The sequence below is a fragment of the Podarcis erhardii genome, assembly GCF_964252035.2.
Source record: "Podarcis erhardii genome assembly, chromosome: 11".
Lineage (NCBI taxonomy): Eukaryota > Metazoa > Chordata > Lepidosauria > Squamata > Lacertidae > Podarcis > Podarcis erhardii.
Window position 1 is genome coordinate 53,372,456 of NC_138501.1, and position 17,770 is coordinate 53,390,225.

The window sequence follows — 17,770 nt, forward strand, 5'->3', positions numbered from 1 at the left end:
CTCTGAATAAAGAGAGTCAACGCTTCTTTTATTCTCAGCATCAAAACAAGCATATCAAAAACAGAACTTTGAAAATGACATTTCTAAAGCCTATGTTGATAGATCACGGTTACAATTCAAAGAAAGTTTTGTGTTTAGACTGATGAGCCTTAAGCATTAATACTTCTCTCCAAATTGTTCCCAGTGTATATAAAAGCAGGCTCTCAGCAGTGAAATGGCTACAAAACCCATCACTCAATGCCTCACCCCTTGCGCTGGCTCTCTTTAATTATATCCACAAATGCCTTACAAGCATGACTAAACGATATCCTAAGTCTGCCAAGACCTCCATGGATGCAGCTTTTATCTCTGCCTGAGACAGCAGACACAGCCCTTGTGTGCTTATTTAAAGGGCACATGATGTCAAGAAAAACATGCTTTGTCCTCCCAGTTCAGAGAACATGTCCCACACTCAACCACTGTAGGCTGCTGACATCATGGCTCTGATTTCACAAATGCCCTTTTGACAAATGTCCTCTGGAAAACAGGGGAGAAGCTCTTGGAGAATACTCAGGATACAGGAGGATACCAGTTTGAGACTTCTCTTGATCTGTATGTGCTGAGTCTCCTGTGGGGAAAAGGGAAGTCGAGGGACACCACCAAGCTGCTCCAGCAACTCTCTTTGCTTTTTCCAGCAGCGAGTGGCGAAGCAGCAGAGCAGGCCTAATCACCAGTCCCGTTGGGTTCCAGCTAGAGCACAGCTCTGCCCCTTCACACAAAAAGAAACACTGCTGCCCCTCTGTTCTCTGGAAGGCAGTGCCAAATTAAAGGGGCATCTGCAGTCAGGCCACTGGCTCACCTGTAGCAGGTTCTAAGAGTCTGCCTAGAAAGAGATTGTGTCAGGCAGGCTACATCCTTAAAGGATCAGCTCTATCATGGGCACCCCTTCACCAGCTCCCCCTCCTGCCCAACTGCAGTAATACTAATATTTATTATTATTATTATTATTATTATTATTATTATTATTATTATTATTATTATTAATACCCCACCCATCTGGCTGGGCTTCCCCAGTCACTCTAGGCAGCTTTCAACAAAATATTAAAAATACAGTAATCCATCAAACATTAAAAGCTTCCCTAAACAGTACTGGGTTTTGTGTGCATGCGTCTATTCGTACTGCAATAGAACCTTGGTGCAGTTCTTATATTAGGGGAAGGCTATCCCATCTACAAGCGATGAGACTGTGTCCTCAATTGTAAGCACCCAGTGAGTCTGCTGGCCATTAACATCCCTCTTCTTGGCTTGGTGGCTGGTGGCAGGTGGCTGGTGGCCACACGACATGATGCCATCTCATCTTTTGAGATCCCAGGAAAGACGTTACTCTCTCTTCTCTTTTTTCTGGTCTATGACCGTAATAAATTAATTTCATTTCATTTCATTTCATTTCTCTCTTCTCTTGTTAGATGCACAGAGCGGTTTATGAATCATTTACTCCAAAAGTATTGCAAGAACGTGACTCTAATTATACATCCACTTCGATCAAAATGGACACAATTAGCATAACGATATTGACAGGCATGCTGGGACACTTGGTCTTGTGCCCAACTTGATAGGAAGATGATTCTCCACAGAGAAGCTAGAGGCCGGACGAATAACAGTGGCAGGATCAACCTGTCCAAGATCAAAAGCAGCTAGCACATCACAGCTGGTAAAAAGTGCTCTGTGCCACAGACTCCACCGGCATCCGGAACAGAAGCTGGGTCTTGAAGCAGCCATTAGCTCTGAACTTAATCCCGATGGGGGAGTGCAACCCCAACCAGAACACTCCAAATATAATTTACATGATCAGCTAAACCTCCTACCACCAGCGTCTCTGCTTTGTTTCAATTGTGTTTACGAACCCTTTTTCAAGGATGTGAAAGAGGGGAATCAGGCAGTAAGCAGCTTACGTTACAGAGTTCCTGGCACGCTCGCAGAAGGTATGCTGCAGTTAAACCACACGCCATCAGGAATTAAGTACTGAAATTTCATGTGCTGTTAAAGCACTAGTGTGAGGCAGGGATATCCAGTGCATTATTGGGGGATATGTCACCCTGTAGGTGCTGTGTGTGGTGAGGATGCCAGAACTCTGTGTCCTACTCTCTTTTCATAGATGGTAATGAAGTCAGAACCCCTAAAAATAAGAGCTTGATGTGAATATGTCCTTGGGTGTCCTTGAGACACTACATGCAAAACTCACACCGATCTTTTTTGGGGAGGGGGTATCATTTGTAGCAATATGCCCACCAGTCTTTTCTTCACACAATGCAGGCAATCACTCCCAAAGGAATGGGGTTGGGGAGAGGAGAAGGGTGGTGGCGAACACCACAAGTCGCCCATTAACAAGAAGCCTGCTCCAGGCCTCCAGAGGTGAAGGACTAGGCATTAATCCAAAAGCTCATTCTCTCAGCCCAGGCTTTTGTAGGAAATGCAATCCAGGATCTAATTTTCAGTTTCACTTTCTAATGAAAGGAAAATGAATGTCAGCCCAGGGGATTCACAAGGGGGTCCTGAGGGAAAAGGCTAGGTTTAGCCACGAAAATTAATCTTCTTTAGGGCAGGTGACCTTTTTAAAGAAGTGGAAGTGAAATCTTAACAAGTTTACCTGCTACTGGAGAATCCAAGATTATGGACCAAAATATCACCTTGGAAGAACAATATTCTCTCAGCACTTGGTACAAAATCAAATAACTTAGGCAGCTTTTAAAAAAGAATTAAGACACATTCATGGAGCGTAAGGTTATCGATGACTACTAGTCATGACAGCATTATGTTGCCTCTTGGATGGCCTTTCCCATTTGGGCAGCTGTTTTGCTACCGTGAGAATAGGATGCTGGAGTAGATGGGTCTCTGGTTGGATCCAGAAGGGCACTTCTTATGCCATTAACTACCATTTCAAACAGTATCATGTAGAAAACTATAGGATCACAAGAACTCTCGATATGTTATTTGAGAAACAGTGAACAAAATTATTGCTTCCCCCCATTAATATTGCTAAGAAATAAATTTTTGTTTATTCATGTACAGATCACATTTTACAAGAATTGACAGCTATTTGTGGAATAACTTGCTAGGCAGGAATTATAGTCCTCTTCAGGCTTTACCTGAACATGGTTAGAATCGCCCTTCAGACCTCACCTTTCAATGCAAGAAGATCTAAAGCAGAGCCAGTGCAGAGGGTGAGGGAAGCATTGGGACAGAGATTGTATGTGTGAATCTTCCCACTTTAAGCTCACATGTGTTCGCCCTGGCATGCCTGTAGGGGGCATATTACACATAGGGAACTGAAATATTGCTTATGATCACCCAGCATGTTCATATCTGGGGTGGTGTTAAAATCTAAAGAAAAAGCTACCGTAGCTTGCTCAGGTAGTGAAGGTGAATCTGAACCAGAGACTTCCCAGGTTCGAATTCATCATTCCACCCCACTAACTCTTGTTAATAGCACAAGATTTCTATATAAAATAAAATAGAGGGTTTGAACTGCAGATACTCCAAAGTCTCCCTGGCCGCTCACCCGCATAACCCAATAGCATCCAAGCCAAACCAGTAAGAGCCCATTGCCAATCCCTGTTGGATCAGACTAAATGCCTTTATACTCCAGCATCCTGTTCTCACAGAGGCCAACTAAATGCATTTGAGAAGTCCACAGGTAGGGTCTGAATGCAACAGTGCTCCCTGCCTCCTTGTGCTTCCCAGCAACTAGTATTCAGAGGCATACGGCCTCTGACGGTGGTGTTGGTACACAGCCATTACGGCCATGCCGCTCACAACTAGGACAGCAGCACTGAGAATGTGAGAGGGAGGATGGAGAAAACAGAGGAGAGGGAGAGAAAGAAAAGACAGGAAGGAGCATATCAAGCTGTTCAGGGAGGTTCCAAGTGCGTTGGAAGAGGCTGCAGCACAGTGTTAGAGCATACATACTGAATGCAAAAGGTCTCAATTTCAACCCCCAGCATCTCCAAGGAGGGCAAGGAAAGAAGCTACTGTTAATCAGTACAGACAATACTGTGCAATGGACCTCTGGTCTGATTTTTCAACGGGAGCTGATTACGGTCACCTGAAACTTGTTCCTACAAAACGGCAGTGCTCATGGCCCAGCTGCTGCAAACAGTAGGATAACAAGAACAAGCCCTCCCAGGGCCATTGGAAGAGTGAACAAGATAAGCTTGCAGTATTCCGCCGATCATTTATTATGAATACACCTGTGTGCCACCCTCTCCTTTCCATTAAGGAGCATTCAAGATGACTATGTTTCCATTAAAGTGACAAACACAATAGAAAAAACCCAGACTGAAGCATAGCGCCATTGTCATAAGGAAGGGAGAACACCATTACCAGCCCCACAATGCAACTCCACAGGAGCAGTTATCTCTTAACAATGCTCTGGGAGGGAAAAGGAACATTTATCACCCAGGAAAAGTGTGCATGCTATACTGCAACACTTTTTCACACAAGGAGTAGCATTTAAACACTATGATGATGGTGCTTGTAGGTCCACAAGAGCTGAGGCCTCCTCAGAAAGCCAGGCTCTCCCACAACCTCCCCTGGATCAGGAAGGATTTGCTGCCTAAAAACCTAAATAAATGGAGATGCAGGAGAGTTAAAAGGCCTAAACTACGTCACATGAAGGCTGGACTGTGCACCAGAGTGCATGAACAAAAGACAACAGCACAAAGCGCAAGCTCGCAGGTGCCTGGGTTTTAGTATGAGCTCACGCCCGCTCACACAGACATCTTGCTTAAGCTGCTGTATTTTGAGATTTCCTGTGAGTCACTCTGTGAACAATTCACTGCGGAATATAAATTAAAGCAACAGGAGAGCATTCTGGTGACCTAAGGTCAGGGGTGGGTGACCTTAAGCTCAAGGGCCCAATGTGGCCCTCCAGGACTCCCTATCTGGCCCTTGGGAGCTTTTGTCAAGCCACATTGTATAATAGGGATGCAATGGAGGCAGCAAGGTTGGCTTTGTTGCCTTGCTTGGGAATATTTGGTAGCTGTAGGTGGTTACTCTTGTCATGAAGGTAAGGAGATACCAAGGAAATTGACTGTTGGATTGAGGGTGGGGAGAAGAGGAGCTCTGAGGACAGAACGTCCCCGTCTCTTTCTGACAGTACAATTAAACACAGGTTGTTTCGGTGGCCTGGTTAATTCACCACAAAAACCACGATACAATTGGGAATGTGCCACTTGGGTCCCTGCACAGCTCCCCCAGTCTGTGTGGCTCCTGTATAGCCCAAACAAGCCGTATTATGACATGCCATCTGGGTCCAAATATTTGTTCTTTGTTTACTTCTGCCTTACTCCTTGTGGTTTGTTTGGAACAAAAGCAAACCATGGTCTGGGTTCAGTCCGGGGACCTGAGCAGTAAGGGAGAAGCACATTATCATGATGTGCAAAGAAGGCCGGTAGGAGCATGTCAGAGGCTTCATATACAAGGGACAAGTTCCTGAGCCTTGTGAAACTTAAGCAATTGTGCCAGGTACGTTGTATTCAAAAAATAAAAAACAACAACCCACAGGAACCTCCGGGTATAGGGCGGTATATAAATTCAATAAATAAAATAAAATAAAATAAAATAAAATAAATAAATTTAAGGTTTTCCATAAATTCCTATTCCACATGGAGCACTGCCACAGGTAAGTGCTTTCAGCATCTTGTATGCAAGCATGATTGATGTCTGAACAAGCCTATGGAGGTAATAAAGTAAGAAATAGGACAAAAGATGCTAAAATTGGATTTCTGCTTCACTGCTCAGGGCTGTGGGAACTGCTTCCAGGGACAGCACAGGCTCTTTTGAGGAGAAAGCAAGCAGGTTGCTTCTATGAACTGGAGCAGAGAAGCTGTAAGTTAGGGCCTCCAAATATCGCGGAAATTCAGCTCCCAGCATAACCAACAGTAAGGGATGCTGGACGTTGCAGTCTAGCAACATCAGGAGGGCCACAAATCCCCCACTTCTAATCTAAGAATGTACACAGTATAAAGCCCTAAGCAACATAGGGAACCCTAAATTTGTTCCTTTCACGTCTAGTCCACCCACGAGAGATAGCACTTTTCGTTGATGGGGTAGCATTCTGGCTTCTATAGATACAGTACAGTACTGCCGTAAAGGAAGAGAAAGGGTTAAAGGGGAATTAAGAGTCCCTCAATGGAAGAGAACTGTCCCTGTTTAAATCTGAGGACAAGGAGAGCTGCAGCTTTAGAGACAGGAGCTAGAAGCCAAGCAGGTAAATTATAGCATCCAGAAGAATCCGCCCAGAAAGCCTGATCCCAAAAATAGCTAATCAGCATTAATTGCTCCATTACAGAAGATGCTAGGGAAATTTCAGTACTCAAGAAATCAACAAGAGATACCACATAAATGGCATTGATTTTTCCAGTCATTTATTTAGAAAAAGAAAAGTAGAAACCAAAACAGCCTAACAAGGATTGAGCACACTCAGTGCTATGGAATGCTGACCCACTGCTGGGTGGGGGGCGGGGAGGGCTGGAAACTGGGTCAGAGATGGGAGGGGGAGAGTGGGCTGGGGTGGAATTGGATGGAACGGCTGAGTTCTGAACACCAGCACTCTACACAGCAATATTATGTTGCAGGTTCCACTTATACCAACTCTAAAACGTTCCATTTAGCTCTTGTGACTAATAGCTGCAGATATTGCCTATTCTCCACAAATATGTCTGACTCCTTCTGAAAGCTATTGAAGGCAGTGCTGATCACATGGCAGCAAATTCCATATCTTGTGCATTAATGTGAAGTAGAGGTGGCAAAGGGCACATAGCTCTGTCCTCCAACATGCCACTGCCTGAGGCAGCTGCCTCACTATGCCTTATGGGGGACCTGACGCTGACCCTGGAAAACTGAATTTCATAAAAATTCTGAATATGTCCACAGCATATCCAGAAATTGGATATTTTGCCCCCTTCTTTGTGTCTTTTCAAGGTTTTGGCATACTTAATAATTCATGCCAGCAAAAACTTTACTATTTTACTGCCCAATCTAACTCCAGATGATTTATAAGCAGAATGCAGCAATCCCAAAGGGGATGCAAATGGGTGTGTGTGTAATTGTTCACTTCCCACCACTGTGAAGGTAGTCTTCTTACCTTTCTTTGATTCTTGTTTAGACGGTTACATATTTGTAAGGCGATCTGTAATCTAGCTTTACTAGTGCAATTCACTGAGCGCAGATATCATGTAGAGAGGCCTGCAATTCCCCAGTGTCATTTTTAAGTTTGGTGATCCAGTGGTTGCCTAATCTTCAAATAGGGACGTGGGTGGCGCTGTGGGTTAAGCCACAGAGCCTAGGGCTTGCCGATCAGAAGGTCGTGGTTCGAATCCCCGCAACGGGGTGAGCTCCCGTTGCTTGGTCCCTGATCCTGTCAACCTAGCAGTTCGAAATCACGTCAAGGTGCAAGTAGATAAATAGGTACTGCATCGATGGGAAGGTAAACGGTGTTTCCGTACGCTGCTTTGGTTCGCCAGAAGCGGCTTCGTCATGCTGGCCACATGACCTAGAAGCTGTACGCTGGCTCCCTTGGCCAATAAAGCGAGATGAGCGCCGCAACCCCAGAGTCGTCTGCAACTTGACCTAATGGTTAGGGGACCCTTTACCTTTTTTAATCTTCAAATAAGCAGGCTGATTTTCCTGATGTTTCACATTTTTGTTACCACATGGACCATTACATGTTTCTTATGCTATCAAATCCATTTCTGAACTTTACTCTGGCTGTTCAAAGGCATTATTTAACCACCAACCTGAATGCCTTTGAAAAGGGATTAGACAAAAATTACGGAGTAAAAGACTATCAATGCCTACTAGCCATGATGTCTATGCTCTACCTCCATGTCTAAATCCCAGTTGCTGGGAATGTCTTGTGGGAAAACGCTGTTGTAAAATCAGGTCCTGCTTGCTAGCTTCCCATAGGCACCTGGTTGGCCAGTGAGCACAGGTTGCTGGACTAGATGGGCCACTGGCCGGAGGTTTTTCTTATGTTATTAGCATTTCATGGAGTTTTTGGGGGAGTGGGGGTCGGTGGGTTCATAGTAATGCTCAAATACCTGCTCTTTGATACAGTTGTGGTGGTTATTCTATTTCCCATAATGACCAAACGCATAGGTACTCTTGAGGAAAAATAGCATTTGGTCTGGGAAACTGGGAGATGCAGGGAGGAGGGTGCACGTTCCCTTTCCCAAGTCAGGGGTGCATCAATCAAGATTTCAAACTGTCAAGACATGAACATGAGGCCATTATCTTGAATGCTGGAACTGTGTCACCTTTTGAATGGACAGTGATTAGTATTTCCTTCCCTTATTTCCTCTTCCAGTCAGCAGAGCAATTTAGTACCCCTGATGGATCAATACCATTCAATAGACAAGACCACCACATGACATGTGCAAGTCAGTCTCTGCCGCCTCCTTTCTACTTCCCCAAACATATCATTCCTTTGACATCCACAAAGACAGCCTCTGAAAAGCAGAGACAATCCATTAACCTGAGGTCACTGAAGCCTGGAGTTAACACAACCATTCATGGGAGGGAAGAGGAATTATGTGCCTACACAATTCTGAACTGGACAGCTCAGTGCACAACTATCTGCTTGAAATGTGTGAACTTTGGCTTTCATTTTGAAACAAATATGTTTCTAGACTGTATGGCTTTAAGGTTTTCACATGTTAACACAGCTCCTGGTGACACGTGGAAATGAAGGACACAGCAAACAGACCAGGGCTTTAGTAATATTAATTTCTTGCAATGTACATACACATTTAGTTACAGCTTTCCAGCTCATGTTCTGATATGACCATCACCACTAAAAGAGGTGCTTTACTCTCACTGTGTAGACAATCAAAGCACTTTTAAAGTAGCTGTAGTGCAGATAACACAGTCAAGAGAAGGAATTTTGGTTTACAGTCCCTAATGCATAATACTTTAGTGTTCCAATATTAGCACAAGACAAGCTTGTTGCAATTCAGCACTGGAGGCCTCACAATTACTTGGGGTGACTCAACTCATCCTGCAAGATATTTAAAAAAATCATGGTGTTGTTCCGTTGAAACCTTGGGGGTGGGGCATAGTGGCATTTCTTGATCTTCCATTAAACTATGGATTTCCCATACTTAAAGGAGTGAAAGTCATGCTCCACACTGGGAGGTGTGTGTGTGGGGGGGAATCTAAATGCTACAAGAGACAGAGCTGCCAACCTGGAACCCTCAGTTCAAATCAAACTCATGTGGTAGCCTTAGGCAAATCACACTTTCCGCCTCAATCCCAGAGTTGTAACATACAAATAATGCTGAACCTTACACAGGATTGTGCTAAGGCAGGAATGAAGTATCTGTGGCTTTCCAGAAGCTGCTGGGCGACAACTCAACCTCTGGCCATGCTGGCCGGGGCTGATAGCAGCTGCAGTCCAACAACATCTGGAGGTTCCCTAAAGGTAAAGGGACCCCTGACCGTTAGGTCCAGTCGTGGCCGACTCTGGGGTTGTGGCGCTCATCTCACTTTATTGGCCGAGGGAGCCAGTGTACAGCTTTCCGGGTCATGTGGCCAGCAGGACTAAGCCACTTCTGGCGAACCAGAGCAGCGCACGGAAACGCCATTTACCTTCCCGCCAGAGCGGTACCTATTTATCTACTTGCACTTTGACGTGCTTTTGAACTGCTAGGTGGGCAGGAGCAGGGACGGAGCAATGGGAGCTCACCCCGTCGTGGGGATTCGAACCGCCGACCTTCTGATCGGCATGTGGTTTAACCCACAGCGCCCTACTCCCTGTCTAATGATTACTGAGGTAATGCATGTAAGTTAATATGCTGTGTAAATGCAAATTATTAAGCATAGTGAGTTGGTGGTACATCTGAAAAATCTCACCTGCTTTCCCTTTCCCTTCTAGGACTAGATCTTCACTTTTTACAGGAGTTCTAATATGCATTTTACAAGTTAAGCACATGATATTCAGTAGAGGTGACCAGGAATCAACAGATTTCATTAGAAACCAGAAGGTCTACTTAAGATTGCATAAGCTTCATTAACAACAGTTTGTGCAGTTCTGGGAATTGCTCTCCGCCCCCAAGTCTGCCGCTCTACAAAATGGACTTTCAAAGACGTTTGTTATTATAGAAGGATTTTGATACCTTTTGTTCCCTCCCAGCTCTGACATGTTTTCATTGGCTTGCCATTATTAATTTCATGCCTTGCATCTGTTCAGATGAGCCCTCTTGCCTCTAACTCCCAAGGCTATGTCATTTACCATTTACCATATAACTTCCCAAACAAATGACAAGGTGCCTATCCTTAAAAATGACCTGTCACCCAAAATAAGCACAAATGCCAAAGCAAACAGACAACATAAAATTACCAGTCCCTAAGAGGGGAGGCCATTGGAAGGCCTGCAGAAGAGCAGAATAACAGTAGAAATAAATGGGGGCAGGGGTGATGACCAAACAGAAGCCACGAAGTGGCAACAGGGGAAATCCTACCGATATGGGTAACAAGAAGAAGGCATTCAAACAAGAAGGTGTCTTCAAGGTTGCAATATTATCAGTGACCCACAGCAACTAGAGACAAACATTTTCCGCCATATCTATTTATATGCCTTTTGCATGGTACATCAATTTCCAATAGTAGGTCATGGTTGCATTTGTAATAACTCTATCGCTTGGTGTGGCAGCAGCTGCACTTTGGAACTCCCTGCTTATCTGAGATCAAGCAAGCGCCTTAACTGTATTTTTTGGCACCTGCTTAAAACATTCTTGTTTTGACGAGTCTACCCAGATGCTTAGAAAGTTGAGGTAATTTTAATCTGTTTTAGTATTTCAACTTTTGGGTGCCTTATAGTATGGCTGTGAATTCTTATCAATTTAAGTGTTTTGTCTTTTGGTAAACCGCGTTGAGGTTTGTTTGTTTTTTTCCAATCAAGCGGTGCATAACTTTTAGGAAATAAATAAATTAATAAAATGGTAAAACCTATGGTGGTTCCTAACAGTGGCACCACTTCCTATGATATTAGAATCTGTGGTAATTCAGTGAAGCTGAATGGTTGATTGGTCAGTCAGTCAGACGGACAAAAGATAGTACTTCTTCTCATGGTATATAGTTTTATGGAATTCACCATGATATGAGGAGATGGAAAATATGAATGGTTTGAAAAGGGAACTAGACAGATTCATGGAGAATGTGTCAGGAGTTTGTCCTACACTTGAGTAGGACACTGGTAGAGACACATGCCCGACTGGCATGTTCTCTCCCTCTTGGTCGTTCGTTCGGGAGCTTCAAAAGCTTTCTTCAGCCCGAACATCACAGCAACCGATGGCAACTGACACCGGCACATTTAGGGATCCGCAGAGTTTGCACATCTTGAGTGAAGACCTCAGCGACTTAGCATTTTGGCTAATCTACTTTATTTACATATAAACACACACAGAGCACTGCAACATGGCTCCCTCTCTCTCTAGCATTAGACAGCAAAGAGAAAGAACAAGGGACAATAGTCCCACTTCACGGAACACAGTAACACAAACGTCCTGTCTCTGTCTCTTCCCACTCTGTGGAGTCAAAACATACACCATCATGTGAAAGATAACAATCCCATGACTGCAATCATGGAGCAGGAATTCTAACAGAATGTGTCTTTCAACGGCTACTGGGCATGATGGCTGTATTCCACCTTCAGGATCAAAGGCATTACCCCTCTGAATACCAGTTGCTGAGAATCAGCAGTAGGAGAAGGACTATTGTCCCCCTGTCCCACTTGCTGGTTTCTAATCTGTGAGGGGAAAGGATACTGGACTAGGTCTTTGGTATAACAGGGTTCTTATGTGGGGGAGGAGAAAGTGTACACCATTAAATCATACTGGCTTCATACAAAGATGAATTGTCATGGACTCCTCTAGCCCAAATCCTGAGAATTGCAGCTTAGTGTGGGTACCAAGAGTTCTGTTCTTTACCCCCCCCCCAACTCTCACATGCAGTTCCGAGGTTTCTTTAAAGGAAAGAGATGATGGCGAAACAAGTGTATGTTGCCAGTGTACATTTGCCCTGAGAGGCAGAGAGAGAAGGGGAAAACAAAATGGAGACAAGTTCTAGAAAATTAAGTACAGTGGTAGCTTGGTTCTTAAACGCCTTGGTACTAAAACAACTTGGAACGCAAACACTACAAACCCGGAAGTAAGTGTTCTGGTTTGTGAACTTTTTTTGGAAGCTGAACGTGCTCCGTTTTGAGTCTTACGCTTCCGATTTGAGTGCCACAGTTCCGTTTTGAGCGTTATGCTGTTTTTGCTATTTATTTTGCGTTTTTGTTTTTGCAGCTCTTTTTTGTTTTTGTTTTTGCGACTGTGTAGAACCCAGTTATGCTACTGATTGATTGTGTGACTGCAGTACATTGTTTAATGCTTTCATTTTATGGATCAATGGTCTCATTAGATAGTAAAATTCATGTTTGCTGCTTTAGGGGTTGTTTTTAAAAGTCTGGAATGGATTAATCTGTTTTGCATTACTTTCTATGGGAAAGTGCGCCTTGGTTTTGGAACGGACTTCCGGAACGGATTAAGTTTGAGAACCAAGGTACCACTGTATGTGCCATAGCCAAGTACCCAAACAACAGAGCTCCTTCAATATATGCCCAGATGCATAAAACCTACCTAGTTTCACTTGTAGGGGGGATGGTTTGTAATTCATAGCTACAGTTTCTCCCTCTCTCGTGTCACAGTCTCTGTCAGATATAGAGGCTGCTGTTGGATCCTGTTGGAAGAAAAGGAAAACCATCAGCTATGTTTGAACAAGGGAAGATATCACATCATTAATGTTTTCTACCCTCTAAATTAGAGCTGGGACAACATATTGGTCTTTGCGTTTGGCGAGGCAGGAAAAGCATACTTGATTTATATTCAAGAGGTTAGAGTCCAGATACTTTAAGTTCACTTTGAATTAAGGTTGCGGACTTTTAAAAACATTGGGATCTTCTATGGATCAACCAGAAGGCTGCAAACAGAATACTGGGAGTGGGGGCAGTTACATCTCAAGGTCACTAGATCAAATACACTCCATGCTGGTCATGTCCGAAACCCATTAAGCTGTGAAAGGTGGTAAACAGCCTGTACAAAATATTTTGGTTGATTCACTTTGATTCCTAGATGATGTCAACACTTAACACAGAGTTGGCCCCAACGGATTGACATTACTGTTATGTCAAGGAGATGATGATTTAGTAACTAATCACTGTTATTCTTTTACCTGCTCTTCATCTATACCTATGAAAACTACAATATACCATAAACAAAAAAACATATTCACCAAACATATGGAGACAGATAAAAGAATCAAGGCATACTAATTCCATCTTAAAACTTTAAAATGCTTGTGCATATAAATAGGTTTTGACTGGGCACAATCCACCAAGAAGCTCTTCTATGTAGAACGCACAGAAACAAAGGCAGTGGATCTTGTGAGGTTCTCGACTATAATCGCCAAAGACAGAATTTTCACTTTCTAACCCTTTGTTTGAGGCTTGTTTAGGTGCTTTTCTTATTGCTCTAAAGTTCTTTTCAAGAAAAAAAGACTGAAGACTCTTTCCTCCATGCAATCTGCACAATATCCATGAGACACTGCATTCTAGGATATATTATTCCATGGAATCCCCTAACACATGCTACCGAGACACAGAATTCCACTGCTGATTTAAAATGTTCTAAAATCCGTTCAGTGCCAACTTCAAAGCTATGAATGATCTTAATTCTTTTAAAAACATCTGAAAGAGTAAGCTGCTGCCCTGAAGCTCATGTCACAATAGGCCTGTCAGTTCCTAAGGAGCTGGAACACTTTTTATAGAATCATAGAATCATAGAGTTGGAAGAGACCACAAGGGCCATCGAGTCCAACCCCCTGCCAACAAACCATGGCTACTCTTCAGGAATTAAGCTGAGGTCCGAAATTAGAGCAGACTGACAAAACCTATTCATTTCCCCCCACCAGAAACTAAACAGACAACCTTGCGTGTAGATGCATGATTTGTGGATTACAAATTCAAGGAATGTTGCCAACGGAAGCACCACTCTTGACCTCAATGTGGAGGAAAATTAGAATATGTCTTTTTTGTAAGGGTGGCAACATTCAATCCCACCCCCCATTTTACTCCATATATACCAAGCTCCCTTTCATGCAAAAAGGTACCTGACTTGGCAGATGCATAAGCAACAGATTCCCTGCCAACAATACGTATGAGAAACGGAGTGAAATGGTTTTTCCAGAATGCCACAACCATAACACTAACCAACCCTTCTTCCAGCATCAAGCCCCTTAGCTGTGCACAGAATATGCTTGAAGAAAAGTGTGGTTGTGACAGTAGAGCATTTTAAGCCACTCTGAAAAGCAACAGGACTACTCCAACACACCCAACATTATTGGTACTTTAGCTTAGATTGTGTTCTGCAATTGTTGCTCTTCATCACATGCAGTTTTCTCACATGCAGTGTTCCCTTTTGTACGATTAAAGCAACACAGCCTCTTAATAGCTGGTAACTTGCCAGTTCTGCCTTTAAAAAGGGGGGGGGCAGCCTTCACCAGCCTGGTGCCCTCCGTGTTTTGGACGGCAGCACACATCAGCCACAGCCTGCGCAGACTGCACTAATAATAATAATAATAATAATAAATTTTATTTATATCCCGCCCTCCCCAGCCGAAGCCGGGCTCAGGGCGGCTAACAACAATCAACAATCAAACAGTCAGATATTCACACATTCTAAAAATATTACATTATAAAAATCAATTAAAATCAAATTAATGGCAACTAATTAAGCAAGATTCTAAGCAGGTTGCCAGAGGAGGGAGTCAGACTGCGCCCTGACCAAAGGCCTGGTGGAACAACTCTGTCTTGCAGGCCCTGCGGAAGGATGTCAGGTCCCGCAGGGCCCTAGTCTCTTGTGACAGAGCGTTCCACCAGATTGGAGCCGCAGCCGAGAAGGCCCTGGCTCTAGTTGATAGGGCTACATGTTTAACAAAAACTGTATTTTCATTCACTTTTGACTTTTTGCGAGTAATCACAAATGCTTCTCCTCCCAACTGCATGAAATATTTTTATTTCTGCATCTCTTCTGCCAGACATTACAGTGGTACCTCGGGTTACATATGCTTCAGGTTACAGACTTCGCTAACCCAGAAAGTGCTTCAGGTTAAGAACTTTGCTTCAGGATGACAACAGTTATCGTGCTCTGGTGGCACGGCAGCAGCAGGAGGCCCCATAAGCTGGTGATTCAGGTTAAGAACAGTTTCAGGTTAAGTACAGACCTCCGGAACAATTTTAAGTACTTAACCCGAGATACCACTGTACTCCCCCAAGCCCTGTAGCCCATCTTTGCTGCCAGAACCAGACACCAACTAATGCAACAGCTTTTAACTCCTTTGTTTTCAGGAGTCTGCGGATGCTCTTCTGCTCCGATGACACTTCACTTAACCTGTGGGGTATGAACTACACAGGGGCAAATCAAGTAGAGACTTTATGTTTTTGTTACTTCCGCAGTGCTTAGCAAGAATGGACTGAAAACTCCAAGTGCAGCCCTATTAATTTTCCAAGCCACACACCCAGTTTTATTTAATTTCTGCTGACTGCCACTTCCCCAAGCTCCAGTAACTGCTCAGAAGTGGCTCTGAAATAATTCCAGTCACTATGCTCCCTCAAACTGCGTTCAGGAGATGTCTATGGCTGATGGTTTCCTGTTCTAGTAAATTTTGGGCTTGGCCCCAGTAAACAAAAATATTTCAAGGTCCCCACCCCTTTCCAATGCAAGTTACCAAAAGCAGCTACGAAAAGACAAAGCGGAGGAGGACAGGCATGTTTAGCCTCAGAACGTAGCATCGCAAGTGGCCACAAAGCAGCTCTTTGGGGGTAGAAGGAACCCTTTCATCAACACACATTCAATGCTGGGAACAGAAGCAAACAGCAGTGACGGCATCTTCTGTCTGCTCCTTTCTGCAGGGAAAATAAGGAACAACAACTGCCAATGACTCAACCGACATGCACTCTGGCGGGTGGAAGATGCAGCATTTCAGCAAGATGCCTCCCAGCCTCTCCAGTACGTCTCAGCCTTGACATACCGTGGAAAGAATCACTTGGGAGGCACTACATGTGCTGTTGCACTGTCTAAAGCACGCATGTCTACGCTCGTGTCTGCAAGTGTGTCATCCTGGGGGCTGAGAGAGAGAAGCATCCACTCTTCTGTAAGGGGACAAATCTATTCTGTGCAATCCAAGCTCTTGACCCAGCCAGGATCACAGTACAATGCCAGGGAATTTGAATGTTGCAAGCACTGTGGCCCATCTGAAATGGTCACACAAGGCTTGCTGAAAAGAATGTAAAAAGAGCCTGCTGGATCAGGCCAGTGGCCCATTAGTCCAGCACCCAGTTCTCACAGTGGCACCAGATGCCTGTGGGGAACCCAAAAGCAGGATTCAAGCACAAGAGCACTCTTTCTGCCTGTGGTTTCTAGAAACTGGTATTGAGACGCATTGCTGACTCCGACTGTGGAGGCAGAGAACAGCCACCTTGGCTAGTAGCCATTGATAGCCCTCTTCTCCATGAATTTGCCTAATCCTGTTTTAAAGCCATTCAGGTTAGTGGCCATCACTGCCTCCTGTAGCAGGGAGTTCCATAGTTTAACTATGTGCTGTGTGAATAAGGGCTTCCTTTTATCTGTCCTGAATCTTCCAACATTCGGGTTCCTTGGTTGTCCACAAGTTCCAGTGCTATGAGGGAGGAAAGACTTTCTTCATGTGCTGAATAATTTTATAAACTTCTATCATGTCACCTCTTATCTTTTCTCCAAACTAAAATGTTCCAAATGCTACATTCTTTCTTTATAGGTGAGTTGCTCCACCCCTTGATCATTTTTGATGCACTTTCCTGAATCTTTCTAATTATACAAATATCCTTTCTGAGGTGAAGTGAGAAAACTATACACCAGTATTCCAAGCGTGAATACAATTATTATACAGTGGAACCTCTACTTACCTTTCCTGCCCCGACTTGGCCACAGTGATCCATGCGACGGTCATCTCCAGGCTTGACTACTGTAATTCGCTCTATGCGGGGCTGCCCTTGAAGCTGTCCCAGAAACTCCAGCGGGTACAGAATGCTGCAGCGAGGCTCCTCACGGGGTCTCTGCCATGGGAGCATATTCACCCAGTGCTTTTCAAGCTGCACTGGCTCCCGGTGGAGTACAGGGTCAGATTTAAGGTGCTGCTTTTGACCTTTAAAGCCCTTCACGGCCTAGGACCCTCGTACCTACGGGACCGCCTCTCCTGGTATGCCCCACGGAGAGCCTCAAGGTCCATAAATAGCAACACCCTAGTGGTCCCGGGCCCTAAGGAAGTTAGATTGGCTTCAACCAGAGCCAGGGCCTTTTCAACTCTGGCTCCGGCCTGGTGGAACGCTCTGCCTCATGAGACCAGGGCCCTGCAGGATCTGATTTCTTTCCGCAGGGCCTGTAAGACAGAGTTGTTCCACCTGGCCTTTGGCTTGGAGCCAATTTGATTCCCTCCCTCCCTCTCTCTCTCTCTTGTTTTTTTCTTTTCCTTCTCCTCCTGTGATGAGGCTACATTTTAATATTTTAATGTTCCATTATTTTAATGTTGTATTTTATTTTTGTTTTTAAGTTGTAATCATTCTTCTTGTTTTTATTATTGTTTGTAAGCCGCTCTGAGCCCGGCCTTGGCTGGGGAGGGCGGGGTATAAATAAAAAAATATTATTATTATTATTATTAC

At 44.2% G+C, this 17,770-nt stretch overlaps 1 protein-coding gene across 2 annotated transcripts in view; it reads right to left on the reverse strand.

The window, feature by feature from the left end:
• FAM219A (family with sequence similarity 219 member A) overlaps nt 1–17,770 on the reverse strand; it is a 68,980-nt gene that overhangs the window by 10,258 nt on the left and 40,952 nt on the right. For both annotated transcript variants that reach the window (XM_081881720.1, XM_081881719.1), the window contains exon 2: nt 12,657–12,756. In XM_081881720.1, the coding sequence (XP_081737846.1) occupies nt 12,657–12,756 (100 nt within the window). The remainder of the gene's footprint in view (nt 1–12,656; nt 12,757–17,770) is intronic.